The sequence below is a fragment of the Crocodylus porosus genome, unplaced genomic scaffold (assembly GCF_001723895.1).
Source record: "Crocodylus porosus isolate Cpor-Errol unplaced genomic scaffold, CroPor_comp1, whole genome shotgun sequence".
Classification (NCBI taxonomy): domain Eukaryota; kingdom Metazoa; phylum Chordata; order Crocodylia; family Crocodylidae; genus Crocodylus; species Crocodylus porosus.
Window position 1 is genome coordinate 18,305,672 of NW_017728925.1, and position 25,330 is coordinate 18,331,001.

General features: G+C 47.1%; 1 protein-coding gene across 4 annotated transcripts in view; it reads left to right on the top strand.

Moving 5' to 3' along the window:
- The window catches only part of NEK6 (NIMA related kinase 6), a 73,042-nt gene that overhangs the window by 44,030 nt on the left and 3,682 nt on the right, over positions 1 to 25,330 (top strand). For all 4 annotated transcript variants that reach the window (XM_019541016.1, XM_019541017.1, XM_019541018.1 and 1 more), the window contains 3 exons: positions 1,118 to 1,225; positions 14,225 to 14,319; positions 22,111 to 22,224. In XM_019541016.1, the coding sequence (XP_019396561.1) occupies positions 1,118 to 1,225; positions 14,225 to 14,319; positions 22,111 to 22,224 (317 nt within the window). The remainder of the gene's footprint in view (positions 1 to 1,117; positions 1,226 to 14,224; positions 14,320 to 22,110; positions 22,225 to 25,330) is intronic.

A 25,330-nucleotide genomic window follows, 5' to 3' on the forward strand; every position in this document is an offset into this window, starting at 1 on the left:
AGAAAGAGTGCCTGGCCTCGTGAGCTCAGCTGTGTGCACTGCTGGCTGGGGTACCTACCACATGCCTAAGTTTTTTTAGTTGCCTTACATCACAGCCCGTGAGAGAGTCCCACCTACTCCTCTTGCCTGTGGATCAGGGTGTGCTTCGACATCTAAGAACAGGGCTGTCAGGAGCCCCCATCACTTTAGAATGGGAGATCCCACACTTGAACACTGGGCTCTTCTCCTTTATTTTAGACTTATTAAATTTAGCCTTTGCTAGCAGGCATTTGGTTATAACCACAGGTTCTGTTAGCAAGCAGCTTCAGCCCAGGGCAGTGCATTTTCATTGCGAGTGGCACACAAGATTTATGTTTAAACATGTATAGTGACTCTTTGAGGAACTGCTGTTCAGGCAACAGATTGTTAAGGAAAGGGAAGGAATGGGAGAATGAACTGTGCAGGAGCCCAGCCTTGTGAAATACTCTCCCCAGAATGTCCCCAAACATACTGAAAATAATCTGGCTCCTTCTTTATGAAGGACAGCTCTAGTGTGCTGGCCCTCAAGGCTATTTAAGAGAGAACTCAGCACAGACAGAGTCCATGTCTGCTGATGGCCAGTCTAGCTTGACCACAAGACGATGCCTTCAATTTGGCAGATCCCAGTAGCATTCCCCTTTGCAAATATGCATGTTAAATGTCCTCCAGAATATTGAACTTCTCTAGAAAGTGCTTTCCCATTCACAAAAAAATGAAGTGGTTAGGGAAAGGAAGATTCAGCTTTGATCTGAAGGGAAAGTCAAGTATAATAGTTCTCCCTGTGAACATGGCATTTCCAAAGGGAAGGTGGACTTAAATATTTCTTTGATTTCCATGAGTGAAAGAGGTTACCTCTTCTTGTTATTCTGTTTCCCTACAACTTTTCCCTCGTTGGTATTTCTAATGCACTGAGAAGTATACTCAGGTTTTTTATGTAACTTGAAGTCTTGGAAGAATCAGCCCATCAAAGCTGCGAGGAAACATGGTTCTGATTGAGTGTCTCTCTTGTGCAGAGGAGGCTCCAGGCTATGTTTCTGTTGCAGTATTAGAACCAGATAACCTTTTGTGGCTTTGACCTTCTCCTTTTCCCTTCTTGCAGACATAAAACCAGCCAATGTGTTTATAACAGCCACAGGTGTGGTGAAGCTGGGAGATCTTGGATTAGGCCGCTTTTTTAGTTCTAAAACCACTGCAGCACATTCCTTAGGTAAGACAGCATTTACAGACCTCAACAGTCCTTGCACAATATATTTATCGTGACGTTCAAATAGCAGTATCTACTCTCTTCATACAACACCAACAAGGTTGGCTCAGCGGGCATTGCTGCTGTGTTGTCTATGATGTGTGTTTTCGGTGCTGTTGATATATGCTGAGTTCCTTCATGCAACTTTTAAATAGGTCTCTTTGTTAATTAAACTTCACTTGACAGTCTTATATTCTGAAAAATTGTGCTGAAAAATGTACTGGAAAATTATATTCTGAAAAATGGTAAACATAGTGTCTTTACTGTAAACTGCCTAGGTGGTTGTTTGCACCTTCCTCTACCTAGGTAACACAATGAGGGGTCTGTATTGTGTCTAGGGGATCCGGAAACAAAAATAAGAACCAAAAAGATTATCCTCTCTCCTTCCCTAACCTGGTTCTCACGCTGATACTGGCAGTTGCAGCACCAGCTTCTTTTGCTGATGTCGACCAGGTAGCTGCCTGTGAGTTGAGCATGTAGCTCCTGTGTGAGAATAGGAAACCCTTGCCCTTTACTTCTTTCAAGCAGGAACTTTTTCCAGTGGCCACTTGAGTGCTTAAAGTACCATACAACTCCAAGGCCTGAGCTGAGTTTCAAGTGAAGGTTTGTGTTTTCTAAATGCATAAGAAACTTGACAGCATTTTGGTGTCAAGGTGATGTAATGTTTTCATAATGGCTGGAGAAGATAGCCCCATGCGATTTGAAGTATTCCATGCCATCATTCTCCATCTGCCGATAGCCCCCCACCCTTGGGTGGCGATGGCTGTCTTTCATAACGCTCGCATGTCTGCAAAAGTACCAGTGACCTTCCTCCAGTTCACTTCATGGGCAAGGGCTGAGCCTTAAGGAGCCTCTGCAGGATCTTCCTCTCATATGGTTGTGTTGCAAGAGGGATACACCCATACCTTACACACTAAAACTCCTGGTTTTGGGACACAACACTGTTAGTGTCTGCGTATCTGCTGTAGTTTCCACTTGCGATCAGAAGAGGCCAGCTACTTGCCTTATATGAAGTCACATGAAGTCACATGCGTTTTGTCCCACTGAACCTACAGTGCTGAATAATCAGATATCCGGAAAGGATGTAGAATCAATATGGAGCTAATTCTCTGGCAGATTGTTTTGTTGGCTTTCCAGAGACGTATATTTGCAGTCTCTGTGGCAACATTGCTCCTTATCCCAGTTAGGTAACTTAGGGAGCAGCACTGGCTTCCATGAGGAAGGAGGATTAATTGTCTTTTTCTTCCATTGGCAGTGGTTCACTGTGTTCGTAGTCATAATGGGGAGGATAGAGGGGACCTTTTACTGCATTATCGAGGCTCCGGGGATCTGGCTTGCCTGATAAATAGGTAGTGCTCTATGGACAAGATACTGGTATTGATTCAGCTAAAGGTTTGGCTAAATTGGACATTGATAGGACTGCAGGGTTCATGTTCTTTGGCAGTAGTCAGGATTGTAGCTAATAGTGGCTAGTATCATAAGGGGATCTCTGTTAGCCCCAACAAAGGGAATGACTTCATCTGTGTTCAGAAATGTCTGGAGGAGCAGCGTGGGAGGGTTCAGACTCCCAAAGACCTTGCAGGGAAAACTTCAATTAAGTCATTCCTTGCTACAGAGGAACAGCAATTTGGGGTCCCACCTTCTCACTGGCAAGGAGCAGACAAGAGGGGTGGCACACTTAGAGCTCAGCAGCCAGGTCAGTGGAAAGCTGGAGCTACCAATGGAGTTGTGCTCATTCGCACCTCTCTTCCTCTTGAAAACTTGGGCCGGAGCACTGCACAAGCCCTTGCTGCCCAGCAGTGCTTCCTGCTTCTGAGAGTTGCATTACTTCACTGGAGAGCACTCCAAACCTCTCCTTTCCACTTCACCCCTGCAGCACACCGACTCTTGAGGATCCTCCCTCGGCAGGGTTCTTTCAGACATCTTTCTAATGACCTGATTTAACATGCAATTAAGCGTTCGCTGCAACAGCAAAAAAAACAAGCCCAAAACAATCGGAGTGTCAGAGACAAAGGCTAAGACTAAATCCATCTCTCACACCCCTTGTTAACAGACCCGGTATTAGGATAAGCTTATGTGCTGTGGTTCATGGATAGATGCCTGACCCATGTATGCCTACCTTACTCGACAGCACGCACCTATTTATTACTGTCAGAGATCCACGGGCGGTACTCATCCTAAGGGGAAAATTGCCTGCCTCAAGCAGCTTGCTGCACAAGTTGGGCAACACTCACCCAGCATGCAGTACATTCAAAAGCTAGAAAGCAAAGTCCTACAGTAATGCCTTTTGTTTTGTAATGTTGCACATTTCACCTAGTAGTGCTAATCCACCATGGAAAAGATAAGTGGGAGAGTTGTTTAGTATGGTCATGGCATTTTACTGCTTTTAAGGCTGCCAAAAGAGTGCAGAGCTGCACAGTACAGCTGTCATGTTGTTCTTTGAAGGGTTTTTTGGCAACTTTATTTGTAACCCTGTTGGAGAGTGCTGAGGCATGGGCAGAGGTTATGCCCATTTCAGTGCTAGGTGGGTAAAGCATCGGCTATTTGTGTTGTCTTTGCATTGAGAGGCCATTGGAAATTCAGAGTGGTGTATCATATCAGAAAAATAGCCTGTGCACTAAAATACAGGTCATTGCATGGATACCATGTGCACCTTATCACATATGATGCTGGTTTGGAAGGGTGATATCTTCATGGTATCCGGTGTGGAAAATTAATTATCCATGTTATTACAAAGATATTAGCAATTAAAGTATTACATATGCAGATATGAAGTTTTGCAAAATCAACTGTAATCAAGTTGTTCATAGTTTCACAGTATTTTGGGGTCAGAAGGGACCTGAATAGATCCATCTAGTCTGGACAACCCCTCCCCCCCCCGGTCGCTGGTAGGAGTACACGCTGAGATCACATGACCCCAGACAGGTGTTCGTCCAACCTCTTTTTGAATTTACCCAAGGTAGGAGCGAGGACCACTTCCCTAGGAAGTTGGTTCCAGACCCTAGCCCTGTCCTATCCCCTATCTTGGGGATAGTACTGTCAGGCCTCAGGTCTGTGCAGATGTAGTTAAGGATCTATGTTATGAAAAGTGACCCTGTTAACAGTTAGACAATAGAAGATAGTGGGAATCTTCAAAAGCCATCAGACGTGTGCATTTGCTGTCGTTGTGCAGCACACATTCTTCAGCCCTCATAGTTGCACATTTTTAATTATTCCCCTCTCCCCAGTTCAGGGGTAGCATGTTTCAGACATTGTTTTGTATGTTAGGAAGGTGTGTTATTCTCCATGATGACTTAAATAAGTGGTGTGTGCCTGTCTTCATATTAAGGGGCTGTGTATAAAATCAGATTTCTTCACGTAAACTTTGTGGCTGTGAATTATCCAGAAAGACCTTGACGGCTATATGGTTTGCATCATACAGGATATAAGATTATTAATTTGTGAGATCATGAAGTGTTTGTTATTCCAGAGCAGAGCATTTTTTTTTTTAACCCTGTCAGCTCTTCCTACGTAGGAATTTGTGATCACCAAAGAGAGGTGGCCTCGTTTTCCTTTTCACTGATGGGACTGGATTAACGTGTTGCAAATGTAGTCTTATCTTCCTCTCATTTAATTAAGGGCAAGTAGCTCCCAGTTCCTTTACCTTTTGTTCCCACGGTCAGATTTTGCCCAGACGCGGTGCTTTTGCCCTCTCTTTATCTCTCTTGGCGCAGGTCTCTCTCATTCGGCAACAGTCAAGCTTAAGTTGCTGCTACTTCGTGTTCTGAACAGACATTTATTTGTTAATATTGTCACACACGGCAACAGGGTTTTTAAGTATACAAAAGCCAGAGAAAGCACATGCTCTTTGTTGTAAAAATCTATAAAAAGAAAGTGAGGCTCTTCCAGAAATGTCCTTGGTAAAATATGAGGAGATGGCTATTTTACTGTCAGCCTTTCAGGCTAGGACGTTTGTACTATGCTAAAAAGTCCCCATCAAAGCAAGTTAAAATCACATCATCAGGAATGAGCAAAAATATGATTGTGTCCAATAACATGATTTTATCTAGTTTGACTGCTGCACTTATTATATTAATAAGAATAAATTGGGGCTTGGAAGCTGGCCGTACATGTAAACCGAGCTTGTGACCTTTATCAGAGTTCATTTCTCTTAATTGAGAGAGCGCATGTAGTAAGAGTTGTACCTCCTCCCTACACACCCTGCCTTTCCTCCAAATCAATGGGATCCTGAAAGTAAAATGAAAATCACACTTAAAATGCTAAAGCAGTCCAAGTTTGGGGGGGGGGGGGCAGAGAGTGCTGTTTAGAGGGATGCCTGGAGCCAAATACAAAGCGCCCTTTTATATTTAGAAAATATGTTGATTATAAAACAATGTAAGCTAATAGCTGGTTTTTGTCGTTTGTCAGATTTACGGTTTTGTAGCAGAAGGAAACAGGCTGTGGTCCACAGAGGGTTTGTTAATTTTGGACCTGTATGTTTTAGCAAGTGTGAATTTTATATAAAACATTTCCAGTGCAGGCCTAGCCAGCGATACCGGATACTTTCTGCAGCCATGTTGCCCTAGCAACCACCCCGAACTATAATTTCTAAGGCTGCTGACCCATGAATCGAACACAGGGCTTATGCAAATATATTCATCTAATTTTTTTTCTTTCTTTGTATTTGCTAACATCAGACTGGCATAAAAGGGCATTAGGCAGTACCACAACCCGTCTGACAGGTGTACTATCTGGCTGTGGCAGCGCGGCCGCTTCAGTGTCAGAAATGGAAGCCATAATTAGAGCAAGGAACAGAATGAACGTCAAACGAATTACCAGGCAGCAGATCATATTTGTCAGGAAGGATTGCATACATAACAATTAAGTGACAGTACACGCCGGGGTAATGAAAGAAAAATGAAAGATTTGCCCATACACAGCTCACAAGATACAAGCGAGTGTCTTGCTTGGAGCAACAGCAGGCTGCGCAACAAATTACGTGGCTGGGTTTTGAGGCTCTCGTTATACCACAACAGTCTGCATTCATAAAACAAGAGAAAGTGAGGCCCACTTAAATACATACCTGATAGACAGGCAGGCTGGCAAGAGGAATAAACTCAGATGTAGGATGGTTGCCACTAGCCATTATTGTGGTAAAGGGGGGAAAAAAAACCCAACCCAGATCAGTAAGGAAGGAAAAAAATGGCTGGGTAAAGGGTAAACCCCACAACTAACATGGTCCAATTGCTTCTCCCTGCTTGGTGAGAAGAAGGACCTGTGCACACGTGTGGAGTAGCACACGTCCTGCTGCCGCCACTGTACACACCTACTGAGACCTGGGATATGCCCTGCTCCTGAGCGCAGCATCTTCGCGGGGAGCGCTCCTGCAGAAAGTGCCGTAGTCTGATGCAGAGCAAGACAGCGGGATTGCACGTGTGTTTTACTTGCAGCCCTCGCTGGCCCCTGGCAGCGTCTCCCCAGTTGAGGAAATGGCTCCTGTCCTGGATGCCCCCTGGGTTTTAGTTGGATCTGTTTTGCATGTCACTGAAACTTTCTTGATTTGGAAACCACGCACACTCGGGCTTCCGATGAACGTCCTTTTTCTGAATTGAAGTGTTTCTGGAAATCCTTGGAGAAGACATTGCTTTACCTACTTTTATGGAAAGCAAAACCCCCCTACACTTCCTTTGCAGATGACATTTGAGGCATTTGCTGCATTTAAAACCTTTCCAGTTGCACTTCAAGAGCAATAGCCAAGCTACATGGCACCTGTTTTGACTCCCCATTTCGCTGCCAGGGACAGACAGGTAATGAGTTTAACCACAGCTCCCCGTTCAGTACCAAGTAGCATATTCTGTAGTGTATCAAGGGGGTTTATGTTGTTTCCCACCCACAGGTCATGGCAGCCCCTAAGTTAGAGTGGCTTTCTTCCAGGAAGTAACAGGACTGGGAGTTTCTGTTTTCTTGTCCTAGCTATTCCATATGTTGCTCTTTAAATAATAATAATAAAAAAATCCTTTTGTAAAGAGCATGTTTTACATTGCATCATTCATCTTGCAAATTTCTCCATGAGATGAGTAACCAGAGAAATTGTCAGTTCACGATATTCTCAGATACTCCATAGAAGAGGATTTTAAACTGCTAAGTCGTGCCATGAGACCCACTTAGTGCAGTTAAAACATTGTAAACAGCAGAACAGGCTGAAATGCTGACTAATCTTTATAAAATCTGAATGCTATGTGAGGTCGCTGTGGCTCCTCCTTACATGCACCAAACTGTTCACTTGGAGCAGTAGTAATTGGCTTAGAGAACGTCCATTAACACATAAAATGGATGGCTTGCTTCTAAGACTGATTGCTGGAGGCTTGTTTATTAAGGAGACTCTTATGCCTGAGTCATAATCCCCAAAGCTGCAAGTTTGGACAGTGTTGTCAGTAAAAATAAGCCTTGGTGGGGGTGGGTTTTCTTTTCCATGGGGATCTCACAGTTCTGCCAGGCCTGTCCCCATGGAGAGCAGGATGCGCTTTGGCCACCCCACGCATCCCTGCCACTTCTGCTTTCCCAGCAGGCCTCCTGTCTTGCTTGGAGAAGCACTTGCATGCAAACACTGCATTGGCCTGCCATCCCGCGCAAGGCTCGGAGCACTTTTGCAGTTGCATTGTTGAGAAAGCAGTGGCTGCTGCGGGGGGAACCTGTGTTCTTCTAAATGCCCACCGTCTCAATGGTGTGAGACTGTGCTTACGCTGGCGCCTGTTGTATGCAGACTTCTGGTCCAAGGATTGCTGTCTCATTTCTCCTTGTGGCTAATAGATATCATTCCAGTCCCTATCAGTAAAAGACAAAGAGTTTTGAAGCTAGATGCTGAGTCTGTAATGCAATACTACACTTGTGGAATCATGACTTCTTCCAATATTCATTTCTTTTCTTATTTGCATGTAATCTTCGGGCTACAGGAACAAGTAGAAACCAGCCAAACCCTTCTGCCACAAGCCATTAGTCTGGGTACTTCAGGCTCAGACTTGAAAGACTCTAGAGTAAATTTTAATGCTTTGACCTATGTTCACCTTTATCTTGCATTTAAGAGCCTGCATAACCCCTGCTAGCAAGCCAGCACGCTTGTTTTGTCTCAGGTGCGCTGGCAATCCTACAGCAGTTCTGCAACTAGTAAGAGACTAAAACGAGCGCAGCCTGGTGTGAGACCCCATTTCCTTTTGCCTTGACTGTCTTAAACTTTTGGGGGGATTTTTTTTCTTGTAACAGAAGCCAATTCACATCCCATCTCCATTATTGCATGTTTCATTATCGTTCTCCAGACTTATCCTGGATGCTTGCAAATAGGAGGAAATTACTGTATTTTCTTAAGGTATAAATACATTTGTGTGCATGTGTGTGTGTGTGTCTGAAGTACCTCCAACAGGAAGAATGAGATTCTCTTAAGTAAAGGTGCATCTCTTTCCAAAGACTTAAGTATTTAACACCTTTTAATAATGCTGTAAACCCTCCTGAATGACAACCTGCCAGCTGCTCTTGAGAGATGACTAAGCTGTGAGTTGCAGGAGCCCATTTCCTTTCCGAATTTTATCCTTCCTCTGCCTTATTTCTGCACAGTGGATGCACCAGCTCTGCTGCTTACAGTAACATGTCCTGCTTATTAATATAAAAATAATAGTCCTGAGTATTTTAATTACTGGTTTCTGAAAATCAGCTAGACACGGACGACAACTTGGAGCTTCCTGAGCTGAGTTCTTTGCCGTTCTCCTATGTAATGAACATGTTTCAAAAACCACAGGTATTTCAAAACACTGCAAAGTTTGTTTTGACAGGAGAGGAACATCTCTGGGATGAAGGAATGCTTTAATCAGCATTACCCCTTTGAGGCCCATGTTGTGCTCTGATATTTCTCGGTTTGAAACTGGGAATACTCTGCAAAGATACAATAAAGGTCAGAATTCGTTAGGTTCTTTCATATTCAGAACTCTGTTCCCTGCTGTGAGAGAGAAAAGTGATAGATTCAGAAACTCTGTTCAGCTCAGTATTAAAGATTAGCTGGAAGGTGCTGTCGAACGGGAGACAAGAGGAGCTTTCCCCATCAAATTGTCTTTTATTTTATATCACAGACAATTGTGAGGCTGGGGTTTGATTGACCAATTTCAAGCAGATACTTTATTTTACGGCATTTCTAAAAACCACATAAGCCTTCTGTAATATTTTGAAACCCTCTGCACTAACTTCAGTCTAATGATGATCTGCCTGAAGGCAACAGGAGGGCTTTGTGCGAGAACACGGCTACAGGAGAGCTTCCACTACCTTAGTTTTAAACTCAGTGAGCGAGAAAGGACTGCATAGAGAGAGCACAAGCCCTGAAAGTGTGAATTAGATTTGTCCTTGGCTCCATTTGCGGGAAGGCAGTTGCGAGTCTCGGTGAACTCTGATCCCTGAATAGACTGTATTTGCTCGGGAAGGAACTTGGATAGAAGCCAGTGTAGGAGAAGTTAAAACATAAAAAATCTATATTAAAAAACAAAAAGCAACTATTGTTTTAATTAATGTATTGATAGAACAAATTCCTAGTTCTGCTTCACAGTGCTTTATGAGGAGGCATGCACGTTGCCATCCCATTTTAATGCCAGGGAAACTGGGGCACAGAAACAACATACTTGCCCCATGACATTTCAGCAGCACATTTAGGTATAGACCTGAAGCATTGCCACTCCACATGACTCTTGTCCAGAGGCTCCCTTTTTGACTCGGACCATATTAAGAGGAATCAAATTGTGAATCTTCACCCTAGCCTGACTGTCTGGTTATGCTCTCAATGGGGAAAGAAGATGATCCTCCCCTTTGAGTCTCCCCTTTTGCTCAGACACTGGGACTAATCCAGGTATGATCTGGTGTAGAGCAAATGTAGTGGCCAGGGGGTAGGAACAAGTACTGGTCTGCTCTGCTCTCTCCAGCTGTACACTGCTGAAAAGGAGCGTGGAGACTTTCAGAAGTAGCACGGGAAGATACTTCCTTTGTCACAGTCCTCTGTACCATTCTGTGACCTTTATAACTTTGGCAGCAATACTCTACCAGCTGGTGATTAATATTGAATCTGAACAATATTTTGTATTTTGCAGGGCAAATGCCAAAGAAAGTTTCTGATTAATAGTCTCCGATTAGACTGTTCTTGTCAAATTGACTAATGTAATGCATTGGTGAGCTGTGGCTGATTAAATTGGAAGTCTTGTGCAGTTTTCTAGAAGATGCTCATTACAGGAGATTCCCACATAATGTTGGACAGGCCGCAAAGCGAATTGGGCTTGTCAGTCTTTTATCATGACACTTATTTAAAAATTAATGTATCCTTTTTGAAACGCAGAGACCTGCTTGTTCATACATTTGCCGACAACACTGCAGTAATGATAGGTAAATGTGCAAGGTAGACTTGATAGAATCGGCTCAGGCGTGGGCTGCTCCACAAACCCATTTAATATAATGGAACAGCCTAATGCACAAAAATCAAATAAGGAATATGACGCACTCATCCGTATCACAAACCCTGTCATTCTGCTTTGATCGAAGGTCATTTTCAGGCATTATTTGAAACGACAATTCTAAATTGAAGAAACCCTTACAAAGCAGACCCGCACTAACACGGGAAGTAAGGCCTCAACTTTCAAACCCACGCATTGTTATTTGTCGTGAGCTTGTCACGCAGTGACCTGGAACAACCAATCTCAAGAACGCTTACGGCTGCAGGCTGCCACTGGTGCCCGAGCAGCGACACCCAAGTCTTATGGGAACAAGGGCCTAAGCGCTGCCCATGTGTATTCCTGCCAGCTCCGTTTTCCCGGACCCCACTGTAAGCCCAGTCAGCCAGGGACTGGCAGCAGGACTGGGACTTTCTGGTGGATTTGAGAAGGGAGAGGTGGGGAAGTGTCTGCAACTTTGGTGTTCAGTGGAGACTTGCAAAAACTGGTTCAAGACATCTCTAGATAAATGATCTAAAGGGCCCTGCTGTCCCACGGTGAGCATTTTGCAGGCCAGTGGGAGAGGAGAGCCATAGGAGGTCTAGTCTTGCCCCGTTCACACTCATGGTATCCTCTTGTCCTCCGCTGAGTCTGTGGCTTGGTACAAGGGGTGCTGACCGGGGGGAGAACTGGAGTCTACTGCATGTGCAGAGGCCGTTTACAGGAAGCTAAATCCAGACGAGAGCTGGAGCAGTGTCTCTGTTGGGCTACTCCCTGACTGGGTATTGTGAATGGGGTTGATAAGACACTAGTAATAAGGGGAGGAGAGAGAGGGAGAGACTTGCAGACAGGCACATAAACACAGCAAGCTCTGAAAGTCTCTTTCCCTCATCCACAGTCCGTGCCTGTGCTGAATTTGTGTAAATTAAGTTCCTGACACAAGGAAGCGCATCTCAAGTTAGAACAGATGAGCTGTAAACGTGGGCTGAGGTATTGCGATGGGGCAGAATGGATCGAATGCACAAGTCAGTGGGTACCACAGTCCTCCTCGGCGTGCATGTCGCCAGCTCCGGGAAGAATCCAGCCCTGCAGCCGCCTGCATACACATTGTGCTTGCACTGCGACTTTTATTTCATTTTACAGAAGTTGCACACATCTGACAGCTCTTGCTATCACAGTGGTTTTTGTATCTTAATGCACTTGTCTTGTGTGAGTTGTCCTGGACTGCAGGGCTGATAGGCAGACTGGGCATGGCAAAGGGACAAGCGCTGAGTCCTGGGACCGGCTGGGAATGTTTGTGGAGGCAGATGCTCGCTCCATCCATGCTTCTGTGATGGGGAGGGTGCATGAAAGCCAGAGCTGGCATTTACCCCAGAACCCTTAGCACAGATGGGAGGATAAGGATGGGATCCTTTTCACCAACAGAGAGACCAGCAAGGGACCTCTCGGTTCACGTGGGAGTTGGCAAGGTTTGTGAATGTGGATGAAATGGATTACGGGAGGCTTCTGTGCTAACATGCCCTACTTGCAAGCAGTGGCATTCCCTTGGCTTGACTCACTTGAGGGAAGGTTTTTGCCACTACAAAACACAAGTCGACATGAAAGCTTGATTAGACAGAGGTCATCTCAGGTGAGCTGTGGAAGTAGTAAGATGCGAGCCAGGGGTGACAAGCTTGGCCAATTCCAACTAACTAAAAAACCTGAGAAGCCTGTAAGTGGTTGTAGATGAAGCACAAACCTGTGGCTGGATAACTACTCGTGTGTCCTGGCTTGTTTCAGTTATGCCTCCAGGTTGGGAAGGAAGGCAGCCCGCGTGGGAATATTTTTATCACACCTCCACCTATCTAATTCCTCATTTTTTGTTAGGCAGCTGGCATTTCAGAACTGCTGACCTGACCAGTCACCCTGGCTAATACATCATCACAGCTTGTTTGCTCTCCCCACTCTGTTTTTATCCATCTTTTTTCCCCGTCTTACACTGCGATTGTAAACAGCACCTTTTTTTCTTCCTCCTTCCTGTTCATTGTGTCCCCAGTGGCTTGCTTTAGGGCTCCTTGGGGCTACAGCCATACGATAACGCATGAACTCGTGTACAGAATTTATCTCTGTTTTAATCCTCTGTGGTCTAGGTCTGGGGCTGCCAAACTGGGCAGGGGTGTCACAAGCGGCACAGGCTGCCTCTGTCCATGGCATGCAGTGGACTGGGGAGGGGACAGGCAGCAGCAGAGTGTCAAATAGGGTGGAGAGCAGAAAGTAAAGCAGCAGATCCCGTAGGGAGCATGGGGCAGGGAGCAGAAAACAGAGCAGCAGGTCAGGCAGGGAAAGGGGATCAGTGTGGCACTCAGGGCTGATATGCTACAAATTAGCTGCGTATCTGCCAAAAAGGTTGGCTCCCAGTGGTCCAGGTAATTCTCTAGCGCCCGATGAAAGGCCCACTATCATCAGACACATGCTAAAGAGTCTAACATATCTATAGCCGCAGTTTTGAATAAAAGTTTTGGATTTAACATTTGCCCTTTCTTTGGAAAGGCCTTTGTTAGTGAAGGTGCGATTGGGATGCCGAGATCAGAAAAGTAGCTATTAACAGACTACTGGGCAAATAGAGAGAAAAAAAAGAAAGTATCTAAGCCTTGGGTTTTTTAAATATGTGAGGCATCTGAGGGTTGGGTCAGTTAAAAATACAGGGATGCCTGGTAACATAAATCCCCCAAATGAAAGCGCTGTGAAAGAAGAAGACTTCTCTTTGGGACAAGGGGGGAAAAGGTGTTTGATAATATTCTCCAGCTCCTGCTTAGAAATGTCCTAGCAACTTCCTTTTTAGACAGTGCAAGCTTTTAAAGTAACGTAGAACAGCCCCGAGCTCTTCATCTGACTAAGAGTTGGAGAAGTTTGAAGTCCTAGAATTTCACTGATTGCCCGGCTCTTCCGGGAAGCCTCTGCGTGCCTCTCCGAGGTTGAGTTCATTACTACCATTTCCCCACCACAGCAAATGGTCTTCCGAGATGCTCGGAAAGGGGCATCCCATCATAGTTGGAGCCGATCTGTCACGCAGCTAGCTCGGCGCATGTCAAGTGCACGTTCGGCTGATGTGCTGTCACAAGGCTCGGGCTGCAGTAGTGAACGTACATGACATCTGACTTGCAGCTTCGCGTGCTGTTGAATGAACAAGAGAGCGATCATTTCCGCTCGTCGTGTTCAAGTGATCTGTTCCGAGGGCGCTCAGAAGGGTGGAAAGGAAGATGATGGCCCTCCAAGTTCAAAAATACATAAAATTATCTTGGTGATGCCTGAATGTCCCTTGTCTGACTTATTCCTTTTACCTTTGTTATATTTCAGCTCTAAATAAGAATATTTCATTCGGAGTCCGCTGAAGCCGTGGCATGTTCCCAAATTACTGTACAAATCACTTCTGAGCTGTGCTTTTGCCAGCTTGGCAAGAGCCGGGGCTCTTCACAGAGATGTTCCTGTACTCAGCACAGATTTCTGTCTCTCTCAGGGAGATAACTCCTCTCTCTTGCTTGCTTTGTTGCAGTGGGAACGCCATACTATATGTCCCCAGAAAGAATACATGAAAATGGCTATAACTTTAAATCGGATATCTGGTCTTTGGGCTGTTTACTGTATGAGGTAAGCATTTCTAACTTCATTTCTGTTAGTTTTTCATGAACAAAGCCATGCCACAATGGAACAGGGATCCATTTGGAGAAAATGGCTTAACTCAAATTTGCTTGCATCCGATTCCTCATCATCCTATGAGGAATATTAACTATCATACCTGTTTTTTGGGGTGCTTTAAATGAAGGAGAGAGACAAAGCCTATTTTCATTGTACCCCAGAGCGCTGATACAAAGCTAGTTCAGTGCATCCCAGCAAGCGTTGCGGGAAGGCGGCAGCCCACCAACTTGTTTCGTTCTTCCCTCCTGTAAGCTGGGCAGCTCCTGGCATGGCATTCAGAGCTCACTTCTTAAACGGGAGGCTTGTTTGAAATGCAGAAAATGTCATTTGAATAGTATTTAGTGTAAAACAAAGCTGTGAAGAGTTGACACTTTTTGACCTCCCAGAGCTCTCAGTGAAAAGCAAGACAGGGATTTTTGTATTATTTTTTAAAGATATGAATGTATTTATTTCTTAGCCTGTTTAGTTATTTTTTTCAACTGTGCTGAGCCCTACAAAGTCATGTAATGATATAAGGGTTTTTTCAAGGTAGAAGAACACGGTGTAAACGGCGATAACTTACATATTTAACGCTGGACTATGTACTTGATATTGGGTAGGTTAGGTTTAAGAAGAAAACGATTCTCTCAAAATTTGAATGCTGCAATTTGTGAAGTAATAAAGCACCTGTAGACTCTTACCATGTTCAGAAAAATAATTTTAATAGCATGAGACTCGTGTAAAACCTTGCGTTTGCTTAAAAACATTACGATTGCCATCAGAATGTATCAAATTGTTTTGAGTCCAAGTGAAGGTGTGTGGCCATTATTTAAGAAACATGTTGTCATGCTTTTCCCTTTAAAACAGTATTTAACAAAAGGCACCAGGATACTAAATTGTAAAGTATTATCCAGAACCACTTGAAAACTTTGGCTTTTTAGGCCCGAGTGTGAGAGCTGCATGTTCCCAATTTAAATTAAGGCTTGGCATAACAAAAGGGTTTATTGTTGCAACTTTTCACAATCGCGTGAAAAGAGAAAATGCACAACTGCAGTTTGTGTTATGACTTGACAAGCACTAACACAGCCACCGATGGGCTTCTGCTTGAACTAGGTGATGGCAGGAGCCCTTTACAACGGGGTTTGCTTACAGATCATTTTTCTGCCCTTCCCAACAAGAGTTAAACATGCTCATTACTAGTTGTGTGCTGCTGGGAAGCTCACTCCTCTTGTGTAACTAAATGCTTGTTCAACAAGGCAATGTACTGTCGTTAGTGTATTACCAAGCCTGAGTCATACAGTTCAATAGGTGCTGATTTATTTGTTGGCGGAGTGTGAAAGTGCCGTGTGGTGTGCATCTAGAGAGAGAAATATTGGTGCTGAGAAGTCAATGAAATAAATCAATAAAATCCTGCTAGAGGGATTAAGCAGCCTTTGAGAGCAGTGTAGCACTGCTTGAGTCTAACAGCCCTCGCACGTGAGAACTCCTTGCAGCTGGCCTCCGTGCAGTTATGGATTTGGTGTTTGTTCCTAAAAATGTTCACGACAAAAATCTATGCATGCATCAATACCTGGGCACCTGATGCTTTGGTGCCCGCACGCACCCACGTCCACCCCACTACGTGTGCATCTGTACCCAGGAACGTGCCGGTGTCCACCTACCTCCTGCCCCAGGCCTGTGACTTACCACAGGGGTTAGGTCATGGAAAAAGAGCTGTGCTGAGTGCAGCGTGAACACCAGGTGGATGATTGCAGGCCCAGAAACTGGGCTCGGTGGTCTCAGTGCAAACAGCTACCTGATCTGCTGAGAAGTATGGTCACCCTGGCTGTTAGTGAGGGCGAGGAGAGCAGTGAATAGCTGCATATTGGCCAAATCACGGGGTGGGAAAATCACTGGGGTCAGGACACTTAATTTTTAGAACCAGGAAGATTATACAGAGGGTGAAATTCCCTCTCATGCAGAAGCCATTGTGGCAAAGGGGCCTTGGAGGGTGTTGGGTCAGGTGGGCACTTCCCCAAGAGGCAGGTATGGGCAGAGCCACCGTGGACCTGAGTTCTGTCTGGTGGAGTTTGCAGGGGGCAGGCCTGTCCCCGAGGTACAAGGGCCTTGATTTCTCCCAGGACTGAGACCCCTGTGCCAGAAAGGTAGCTCAAAACCTCATGAGCTGGGGGGAGAAGAAAAGGCTTCCCAACAGATGCTCATTAAAAGGCACGAGGCTTGTGTCTGAGCTGGCCCATCCTGCAGCTGGGAGAACCGCACCATTGCGGTACTGTTCTGATCACGAAGCAGGGGCACGTGTCAGCACTGTTTAAGACATTTTAAAGAATGCCATGAGCGATCGCGCAGCATGGCCGTGAAGGGGAGAGAGCTATTAGCCTGATAACCAAGGCTGTGCTAACATCTGCATTTAACAGCCCTCGGCCGGACAAGGAGTGAAACGGCAGCTAGGACCGAGATGGGCGCTTGTTGAGTATTGTATCGTAAGCAGTTGTGCAGATGCGTTCAAGGTGACTGCAGCGTCCCCAGGCCAAGCCTTAAAACCCTGATGGTTTTTAATGGAGGAATAAGGACTCTGCACAAAGTCCTGTAAGGACCACAGCAGCAACAAACCAATTAAAACCGCCCAGTGCTTCAGACGTACGGTACTTCAGGACCTAAAGCTACTAGCAATGTGCACAATGGAGCTGTAAAGTGTGGCCGAATCCAAAAGGGGTGTGTGGTCCTTCTGCCACTTCAGACGCATCTCGGAGACTCCTCTTTACAGGATCGTTGGGAAAGGGGCGCGGGCTCTTAAGACTTTGTGTTCAGTGTAGCTGGGATTGTGCAGGTTTGACCTTAAGGGTAATTGTCAGTTTAAAGGTTTGTTGGGGGAGCTTTTTGCCCCCCCCCGTACCTGTTAGCTTCGCTGTTGCCAAGAGCAGTGGTCCCAGTTACCCAGGGTGGGGGCGGCAGTGTGCGGGGTGAGTTCTCCAGCAGGCTGCTGGGAGCGTATTGCTAAGGATAAGCTCAGCGGAGAGAAGAGCTTGGGGTTTCTGCAGAGAAGTGTCTAGCATTTTGCTGGGGCACCGTGTTGTTGCAGGCGGCATTGTCCCTTTTGGCACAGAAGTCCAGCGCTTCCCACAGCCCATCGTGCCGGCTGGTTTGTGCACTGAAGAGCAGCAGCACCCTGGTCCGGGTACAGGGCTGGCAGGGAAACCACGTGGGCACTCGCAGTCTGTGTAAGGAAGGCTTTCCGGTGCGGACAAGGGCTGTGATATTTTGTACGTTCCAAGAAATACTGGCCAGTTACCAGCTCTGGTTTCAGGAAATAAACAGCTACTGGACGCTTTAAACTTTCAGTAGACGATTTGGAAAAGAGAAAAATGAAACCCATGCACTGCTTTGCGGAAGCTGTGTTTTGATTCGTATCAACTCGTATAATATATAACAGTATTTATGGTTAAGCAGAAAAGGGGGCAAGAGAGGGAACAACTGTGTTTGCCTGGGTCAGAGTCGCTCCCGATCGTTCTCTGCAGGGGCCATTGTGCAGAAAACCTGGGGAGTTGTAACGTACAAATTGCTTTCGGAGACGTGCATGGGAAGGGCACTTGGGAGATTTAGCGTGATGTCAAATGGTGCCGCCTTCTGACGTTAAGTCACACATTCGTTTTCGCTAAATCTTGCCAAAATAATGGCAAAAGCCTTCATTTTTTGGAAATCTGTCGTCAGGATCACGTAAAGAGGATAAAAAGAAGCTCTTACTCTGCAGAGCATAGATAGCTACAAGTGATGGCTCTAGCCGGTCTGACAACACAAACAGCATTTCTCTGCATATGGAGTTCTGTATATACTTGCACCGACCGGTCCCACGGTGCTCTGTTTTCAGCAGAGACTTGGCCGCTGTGTTGTAATTGTTCTAATCCCGGTGTCAGAAGCAAGCCCCGGCGTCGCGTCACAGCCTGGCAGTAATATGTTGGGAATGCCTGCAGTCACAGTCCTCCGACGCACGTTCTTGGCTGTCTTAATCAGAATTTATAAAGCATCCCTGCAAACCTTTTTTCACTGTTAACTTGCTGTATTTGTCAGCCCGAAAAAGAAGAAATGTCACACAGGTTTCCCCTCCCCCCCCATTAATTTATTTATTTGCTTTCTATATGAAACTACCTCTGAACAGGATTCGAATTGGCATGGAGACACTTTTCAGATCGATGGGAAAATCTGACTTCTTGTGGAAGTCTAGGAGACCCTTTTTTTTTTTGGCCTTTGGTTAACATTTTCCTGAGTCTGCTTTTGTACCTTTTGTAACGCACACATTACTGCTGCCTCTCAAACAGCCCTGGGGTTTGTGCTCCTTATTTGTGGTTTAGATTAACAATACCAGTTTGCAGCTCTTTCCAGATCTAAGAGGTAGGGCCCCATCATGAGAGATGCCAAATTCCTACCGTCAAAAGAGAGGTTTCATGCACAAGATCCTAGCTTTTTGTGCATGTGTGTGTGCGTGTAATGGAAGGGCTATATGTAGTATTAACTGTTTAGACTAAGTAGGAAGAATTAGTTCATATTTTGGAGGCAGAAGATTAGGCTGAGTGCACTAAAAGTCTTTATGCCCCTCCTCCCTCCCAGACTTTTTTGTCATAATCAGTAGCCCTTTTAGAGGGCTGTGCTATGGTTATGTAATTTCAGCTCTGCTCAGTACAGAAATTATTATTTGCCTTCATCATCATTGCACAAATTGGCAATGTGCTGCATGTAGTTTTAACAACATCCACATCGCAAGAGGATCCCAAGCTCGCGCTCTTTGTGTGCACACTGCATGTTTTAGAGGTAGATTTGCTCTCTGACTTGGCTGCAGTTGCTGTATGATCACTAGCTGCTCTCTCCCTGCTAGCTGCAGGGTTAGATCACGTTAGTTTTTGTCGTGGTGCTGAAATTCAGTAGCGCAAACCATCCAAACGGCACGTTCCACGAAGTGCACGCAAGGAGCATGCACAAAACAGAGGAAGCTAGCATTTTCTAAGGTGTCCCATGGAAGTGGGCCCCCGCTGTAACTGGATGTCGCTGGAGTTGTGAATCCCCGAGAACACCCCTCTGAGTTGCCATTTTGAAACACTTGCCACCAGACAAAGGATGCCAGGAAGGACTTCCTGAAAAAAGCTCAACTCGCAGGTACCTCGGGAGGTGGCCCAGCTAATAGAGCCTCTGCGCGCGTGCCTGGCTGGGTCTAGAACGGCTCGTGATGTATTGCAAATGCACAGTCGCTGCTAACACATTTCACTTCCAGCAACGTCTCACCACAAAGATGGAGGAACTCCTTTGCTGAACTGACCAGGAAGCTAATATGCACGACTTTCTGCTGCAGATCAGCAAGGGACAAGCAAAATAAAATAAAGGAAAAGCCCAGCAGAATTTACCGAGTCCTTTCAGTTGAATGAGAACCCACTGGGTTTTAATGCTTTATTGTGCTTCCCTAATGTATGGGGGCAGCATCACTGAAATGAAGCTCTACTGCAGAGCCTTGCTCTACTAAAACTTGGGGGAGCAGCAGGGAGAGGCTGCCAGTTTTGTTGTGAGCGTGATCAAGTGTGTGTAGGGCTGAGATCTGCTTGCATTTATCTGTGCAGAGCAAACCCAGGTCCAGCGTTCTCAGAAACGGCACACCTCTCCTCCAGCTGCTCCTCTGCCAAATATACGGCTCTGAACTATAGACTAACAAAGCAGAGGGGCTTGTGTTGACTTAAAAAAAAATACTGCTGGGAGCTTGCCGTGTGCATCGGCAACATGACGGTATTCTTCGGGTAGCTTTCACAGCGCATGATAATGAGCAAAGGACTAACAATTATCAAATAGCCCCTTATTAAAACCACAGTAAGAAGCATCAACTTCAGCCGGCCTGACTCTGAAAAGCTTGCCGATCTGATGCAGCTCGCGGCAAAATGGTTTTAAAAGATCTTCTAAACAGAGTAGATAATATCAACAATTATCCAATAGCGCTTCATTAGGAGGAGGTATTACTCCATTGTGCGGTGCTGCGTGTGACAGTTAGCGAGAGTGACAAGAAGCACTTGAATAACATTATGGATTAATAAGCAGATGGGGCACTGTGCAGGCCGCATGCTGAGGTGACATGCCTCTTGCTTACTGAGCCGCTCCGTAGCTCCTGGCTTTCCCTTTGAAGATGGTCCTTATTAGTGCTGCGGGTTCCTTAGTATGTAAATGGCAAGCTCCGTTTGCTGTTTTTCCTGGAGACGGTTATAACCTGCAGCCCCGGGCCCGTGCCCGGCGTTGCCAGAACGCGCTCTGGGGTTGGGGGTGGTATGTGAATCGCGATTTGTGGAAGAGGGAGATGAAGGACTTCATTCCAAAACGCTCACTTTTAAGGACATTATTTATTCATGCTTTGCTTTGTGAGTGCAGAAACGCACGTCCCTCCATGGCTGTTTTCTGAGGCTGGTCGCTGTGGTGTTCGCTCGGAGATCCCCCGTTCAGGACCTGTGGTGCCAGCGGACTTCCTCATGCAAAAATGCCATTTCCTTTTGGAGACCTCATTGTTTCATATAGTTTTGTAAAAGCCTCCCCGAATGCCCCGTGCACGTGGCCTGCCCCTGCGTTTTCCAAGCTGCTGCAATCTTCCAGGGATCCTCGGAAAAACCCACGGGTTTGAATTCAGGCTAAGCAACCAGCATGAAAAATAAACCGATTAGGAAAAGTCAGAGTCAGTAGCCTGGCTCCAGAAGCTGTCCGGGATCTTCTCCCTGAAACAACACATGGCTTCGCTCTATTAAAAGAGCGAGTCATTCATATTTATAAGACGCTTTGAATTTTAGGAAGCGGCTTGTTGTCCAGAAAGTGTCAATTTTACTCTTTACAACCACTAAAAATTTACCAGGCACAGAGAGCAAACGAGCTGTCTGTTCTGAACACGATCGTAACCGAAGTAGATTGAAACCATAACCCGCATCAAAGGCAGGAGGGTCTTTACTTTTTAACACATTATCATTTTTATGGGAGCTTACCACATCCCACTCACAGGCAGTGGGTTTGCAAGAGATTCTCAGTGCACAGAGATCCTAATTTCTTGGTTTAACATAAACCTATATTTATTATTTATTCTGTGTACATCAAAAAGCGCTGCCTCTGCGCATCCATAGAGTCCCACATCTGAGACGTTTTGGGGGAAAATAATTACAGTGATGGGAACATGTAGAAACCTCTCCTGTATAATGAGGGCAAGGGAAGTGTAATGAGTGTTCATTGATCATGTGAAAAAAGTGGTGGGAGGTATCTGGTCTGCAGATCTCCGCTCTGCCAGGCAGGGGGGCTTTCTTTGCCTGGATGAATTATCAGTTACCCCTTGGGGGAGGCCAGGAAGCTGATTTTGCTCTTGGAGCCCAGTGTGCATGTGCCTACAGTGCCACGCTGCTGAATAGGGGACAGCAGGGGTCTGCCTGCGCCGTGCATGTGCTGAACCTCATTCCTTTCATTTGGACGGGGCGCTCTGCAACACGAGATGCTGTGTGCTGCCGGGGCTGCCCGTTTGCTTACGTCTGCCACACGCAGGGCTGGGGCCACGGCCGCCGGCCCGCGACAGGCCTGGTAATAGGTGTGTGGCAGCGTATGAACCCAGGCGTTCTCCAAGGCAGCGCCACGGCCTGCGCACGCCGTCAGAGCAGTCGTATCAGTTGCTCCCGTGCCACCAAGGAGCAAGGCTCGCGATTGCAGATCCGCAGTGAGGGGAGCTAGTACATCCTTCACCGTTTCAAACTCTCTCCCACTTTTCTTCCACAGATGGCAGCTCTGCAGAGCCCTTTCTACGGGGATAAAATGAATCTGTTTTCTCTCTGCCAAAAGATAGAGCAATGTGACTACCCTCCTCTCCCAGCTGAACATTATTCTGAAAAGGTAAGGCGGGAGGGATGTCCGTGCCGCTGGGAATGTGCGTGGGGAAATGTGTGGGCGCTGGGGCAGGAGGGGGAGGCTGCCTGGGCTGCAGCTGCAGCGAGGCCCTTGCCTGACACCTGAGCAGGACGCAGGTTTTCTGCACTGCCTGTGTCTGCCTGAGGTGCCTCTCGCCACAGGTCCTGGCCCCAGATGAACCCATGGAGGCCTGGGATGGCCAGGAGCTTTCTGACACCGAAGCTCACGTGCACCAGCAGAGCACAGCAGTGACACGTGGGGGAAACCTGCCCCCCCCTGCAATAACATCCCATAAAAGAGTGTTTAAATTTTTGTCTGTAAAGTCCTCGGTTGTTTAAATGGACAGCAGGGGAAAATGATACTAAAGGAAGGCAGGGAAGTGATTAGCCGAGTACAATAAGCATCCGTGCAGGAGCCATATGGGGGCTTTTTAAAGTCTGGTTAATTTTATGGCCCATGAAAGTGAGCGATGGAAGCAGTCGCCGGCCTGGCTGTCGCACGCCGCAGCTGTGCGTGCCTGCTCCCCCGGCTCTGCGGTAGGCTGAAACCCAGCTGCAGCCCCGCGCTCTCCGTGTCCCGGGCCGTTCACGGGAGTGGCCGAAGCTCAGCCCGACTCGAAGCTCGCAGAACACCGTCTGCTTGGATCTGCTTTGCAGGGGAGCCTGTCTCTCAAGACGGGATGCACTGCTCTGGGACAGCCAGCTCTTTCTGTACCACCTCTTCCAGCAAGGAAGTGGCGAGGGCAGTGTGCCGGGTTTTGTCAATGAGCACAGAGCAGTGAAGGCGAGCAGACGGTCTGCAACACTGCTCAGAACATCTTGGCCGTTGAGTTGTCTAATGGCAGCTACAGCGTGTAGTGGAAATGCGGGGGAAGCAAACTGCAGACACATTGGTAAAGCGAAAGCACAGCCGATGTGCCTCTGCCAGCTTTTAAAGTGCATAAAAAAGCGAGGGGTGGGGGAAACGAGGACTTTTCCTACTTAGATGCGACAGGAAGGAAAGGAAGGAACTGGGAGACTTGCAAAACAAACGGTGTTGGAAATCAGCTTTGCAGCTTCAAACAATGAGGCGTCTCTACACCAAATGACTAAAAGCACTGTAGTCCTCACCTTCCCTGGTCTCCCTCCATGTGCCAGTCTTGCTGCAAAAAGCAGACACAACAAAACAAATTAAACCGGGTTGGGAGCACTTTAATTGGCAACCAGTGAACTTGCACATCCTCCAAACTGCAGGCGCTTGGCTTCCAGGGAAAGGTACCATGCCAGGTCTGCACAAGATGTTGTGAAATAGTCCTAGACAAAACCGAGCAGCTGGGTGCTGGCTCCGTGACACACAGCAGCCTCTGTGAAATGGTGAGGGTTCCCGGAAAAAGCCAGTCTGGCTGCAGGGCCCTTGCTCCCCTGGGTTGGATGTGCGTAGGTCTCCTGAGAGGGGGCAGACCCATAAACCTGCACACGGTGGAGAGGTGCTGATAGCAACAGGGGAAGCGTGTGAGGTCGCTGATGGGAGACTGCCGAGGGTTTCCTGTTCCAGAACCGGCCTTGCCCTTTGGCGTGCTGCAGCAGGAAGAGTCCGCAGCGAGGTGCCCAGCCCTGCATTGCTGGGATAAGACCAGTATTCGTGCAAGCAGCACACCTCCCACACTGTCAGCTGCAGCTTCTGGGGGCTGTGAAGGGGCAGGACTGTTGGAGCAGGTGGTGGCTGCCCTCTGCCTTGACACTAAAACGGAGCAATCCCAGGGAAGAGGGAACTTTCCCGGCGGGACCCTGGTCTGATCCAGAACCTGCTGCCTGTCCAGTGGGAGCGTTTTGGCATCTGGTAGTGCCAGTCCCGCAAGCGCGTTCGAACCACCGGGTGACCCTGCAGTCCATTTCTGCAGCACAGACTCGGCCCGAGGGACCGCAGGAATCCTCCCCCCGACACTTGTCACTGACTTCAGCAGCCTGGCTGTAGCTGGTCTCTGAAGGCCAGCTCCTTGCAGCTTATACAGGTGGGGTTGGGCCGTTCTGCCGCCTCGGCAGGTGAAACGCACCGCACGACCCTCCCAGTCTTCTGGAGAGCATCTGTCTCAGCGTTCACTGCCTCCCTGCCCTCCAAGTGGGCACTGGGCAAGCGTGTGACAGATGACAGGCTCCTTTCTCAGTTGTCCTGTCTGGGCAAGAAAGCCAGCTATCACTTTCAGACAACAGTAGCCGGGATGCTGGCAGTGCTGCGCGCACCAACGGCCGGGTCTTGGCTGTAACGGGCGCCAAATTTGCGACGAGGCAGAGGAGCTACTGGTGTCCAAGCAGCTTTACTTCTTTGCTCAGAAACCAACTTAAAAACGATTTGCAAACTGTTCGAGGAAGTGTGTTCTTCCAGACAGCCTGTGTGAGGAGGCAGGGGTCTTATGTTTGCATTTGCCATGCCGCTGTAGCATGCACTTCAGGATATGCCTGCTGGCAGCAGGAATTAGTGTAAGTTGACAGATGTGTTTCCTGTCTTTACAATTACTGTCTGTTTGCTTCCCTCTGGCAGTGCTAAAGAGTGTGTGTAGCATAGCGATCCAATCCGGGGTGAGAAGGATAGTTTAAAGCTCAGAAGCACCAGGTCCCAGAGAACTAGACTCCATATGGTGTTCATGCACTATTCAGAGCGCTCTGCGCAGGCTGAGGAAGGATGTGGGCTTATTTCACCGTGTCAGCCGGCTCCACTGCAGACTGAGAGCCTCCTTGTGCTCATACTGGGCCTGGCACAGTGGGACCCGTGTTCATTTTAGCACTACCGTGTTCCTGCCGGACACCCAAGTGGCAGTGCTGCTGGAGCCGAGGCCAGGGGTGGGAGCGAAAGCAGTGCAGGGGGCTCATCTCCTTGCCAGTGATGGGCAGTTTCTCTTGCCCCGGTAGAAAGGGAGTGCCCGCTGGCCCTGTGCTCGGTGCTAGCTTTCTCTGCTGGAAAGAACGGGATCATTTCAGCCCCTGACTTGCAGTGCGTTGTAAGACTGGATCTGCGACCTGTGCAGGGGTGAAAGGAATGCCCGTACTCTGCGTTAATGCTGTGATGGTTGTTGGGGAAATTTGCCTTTCCATCAGTCTGGATTTAAGCAGTACCC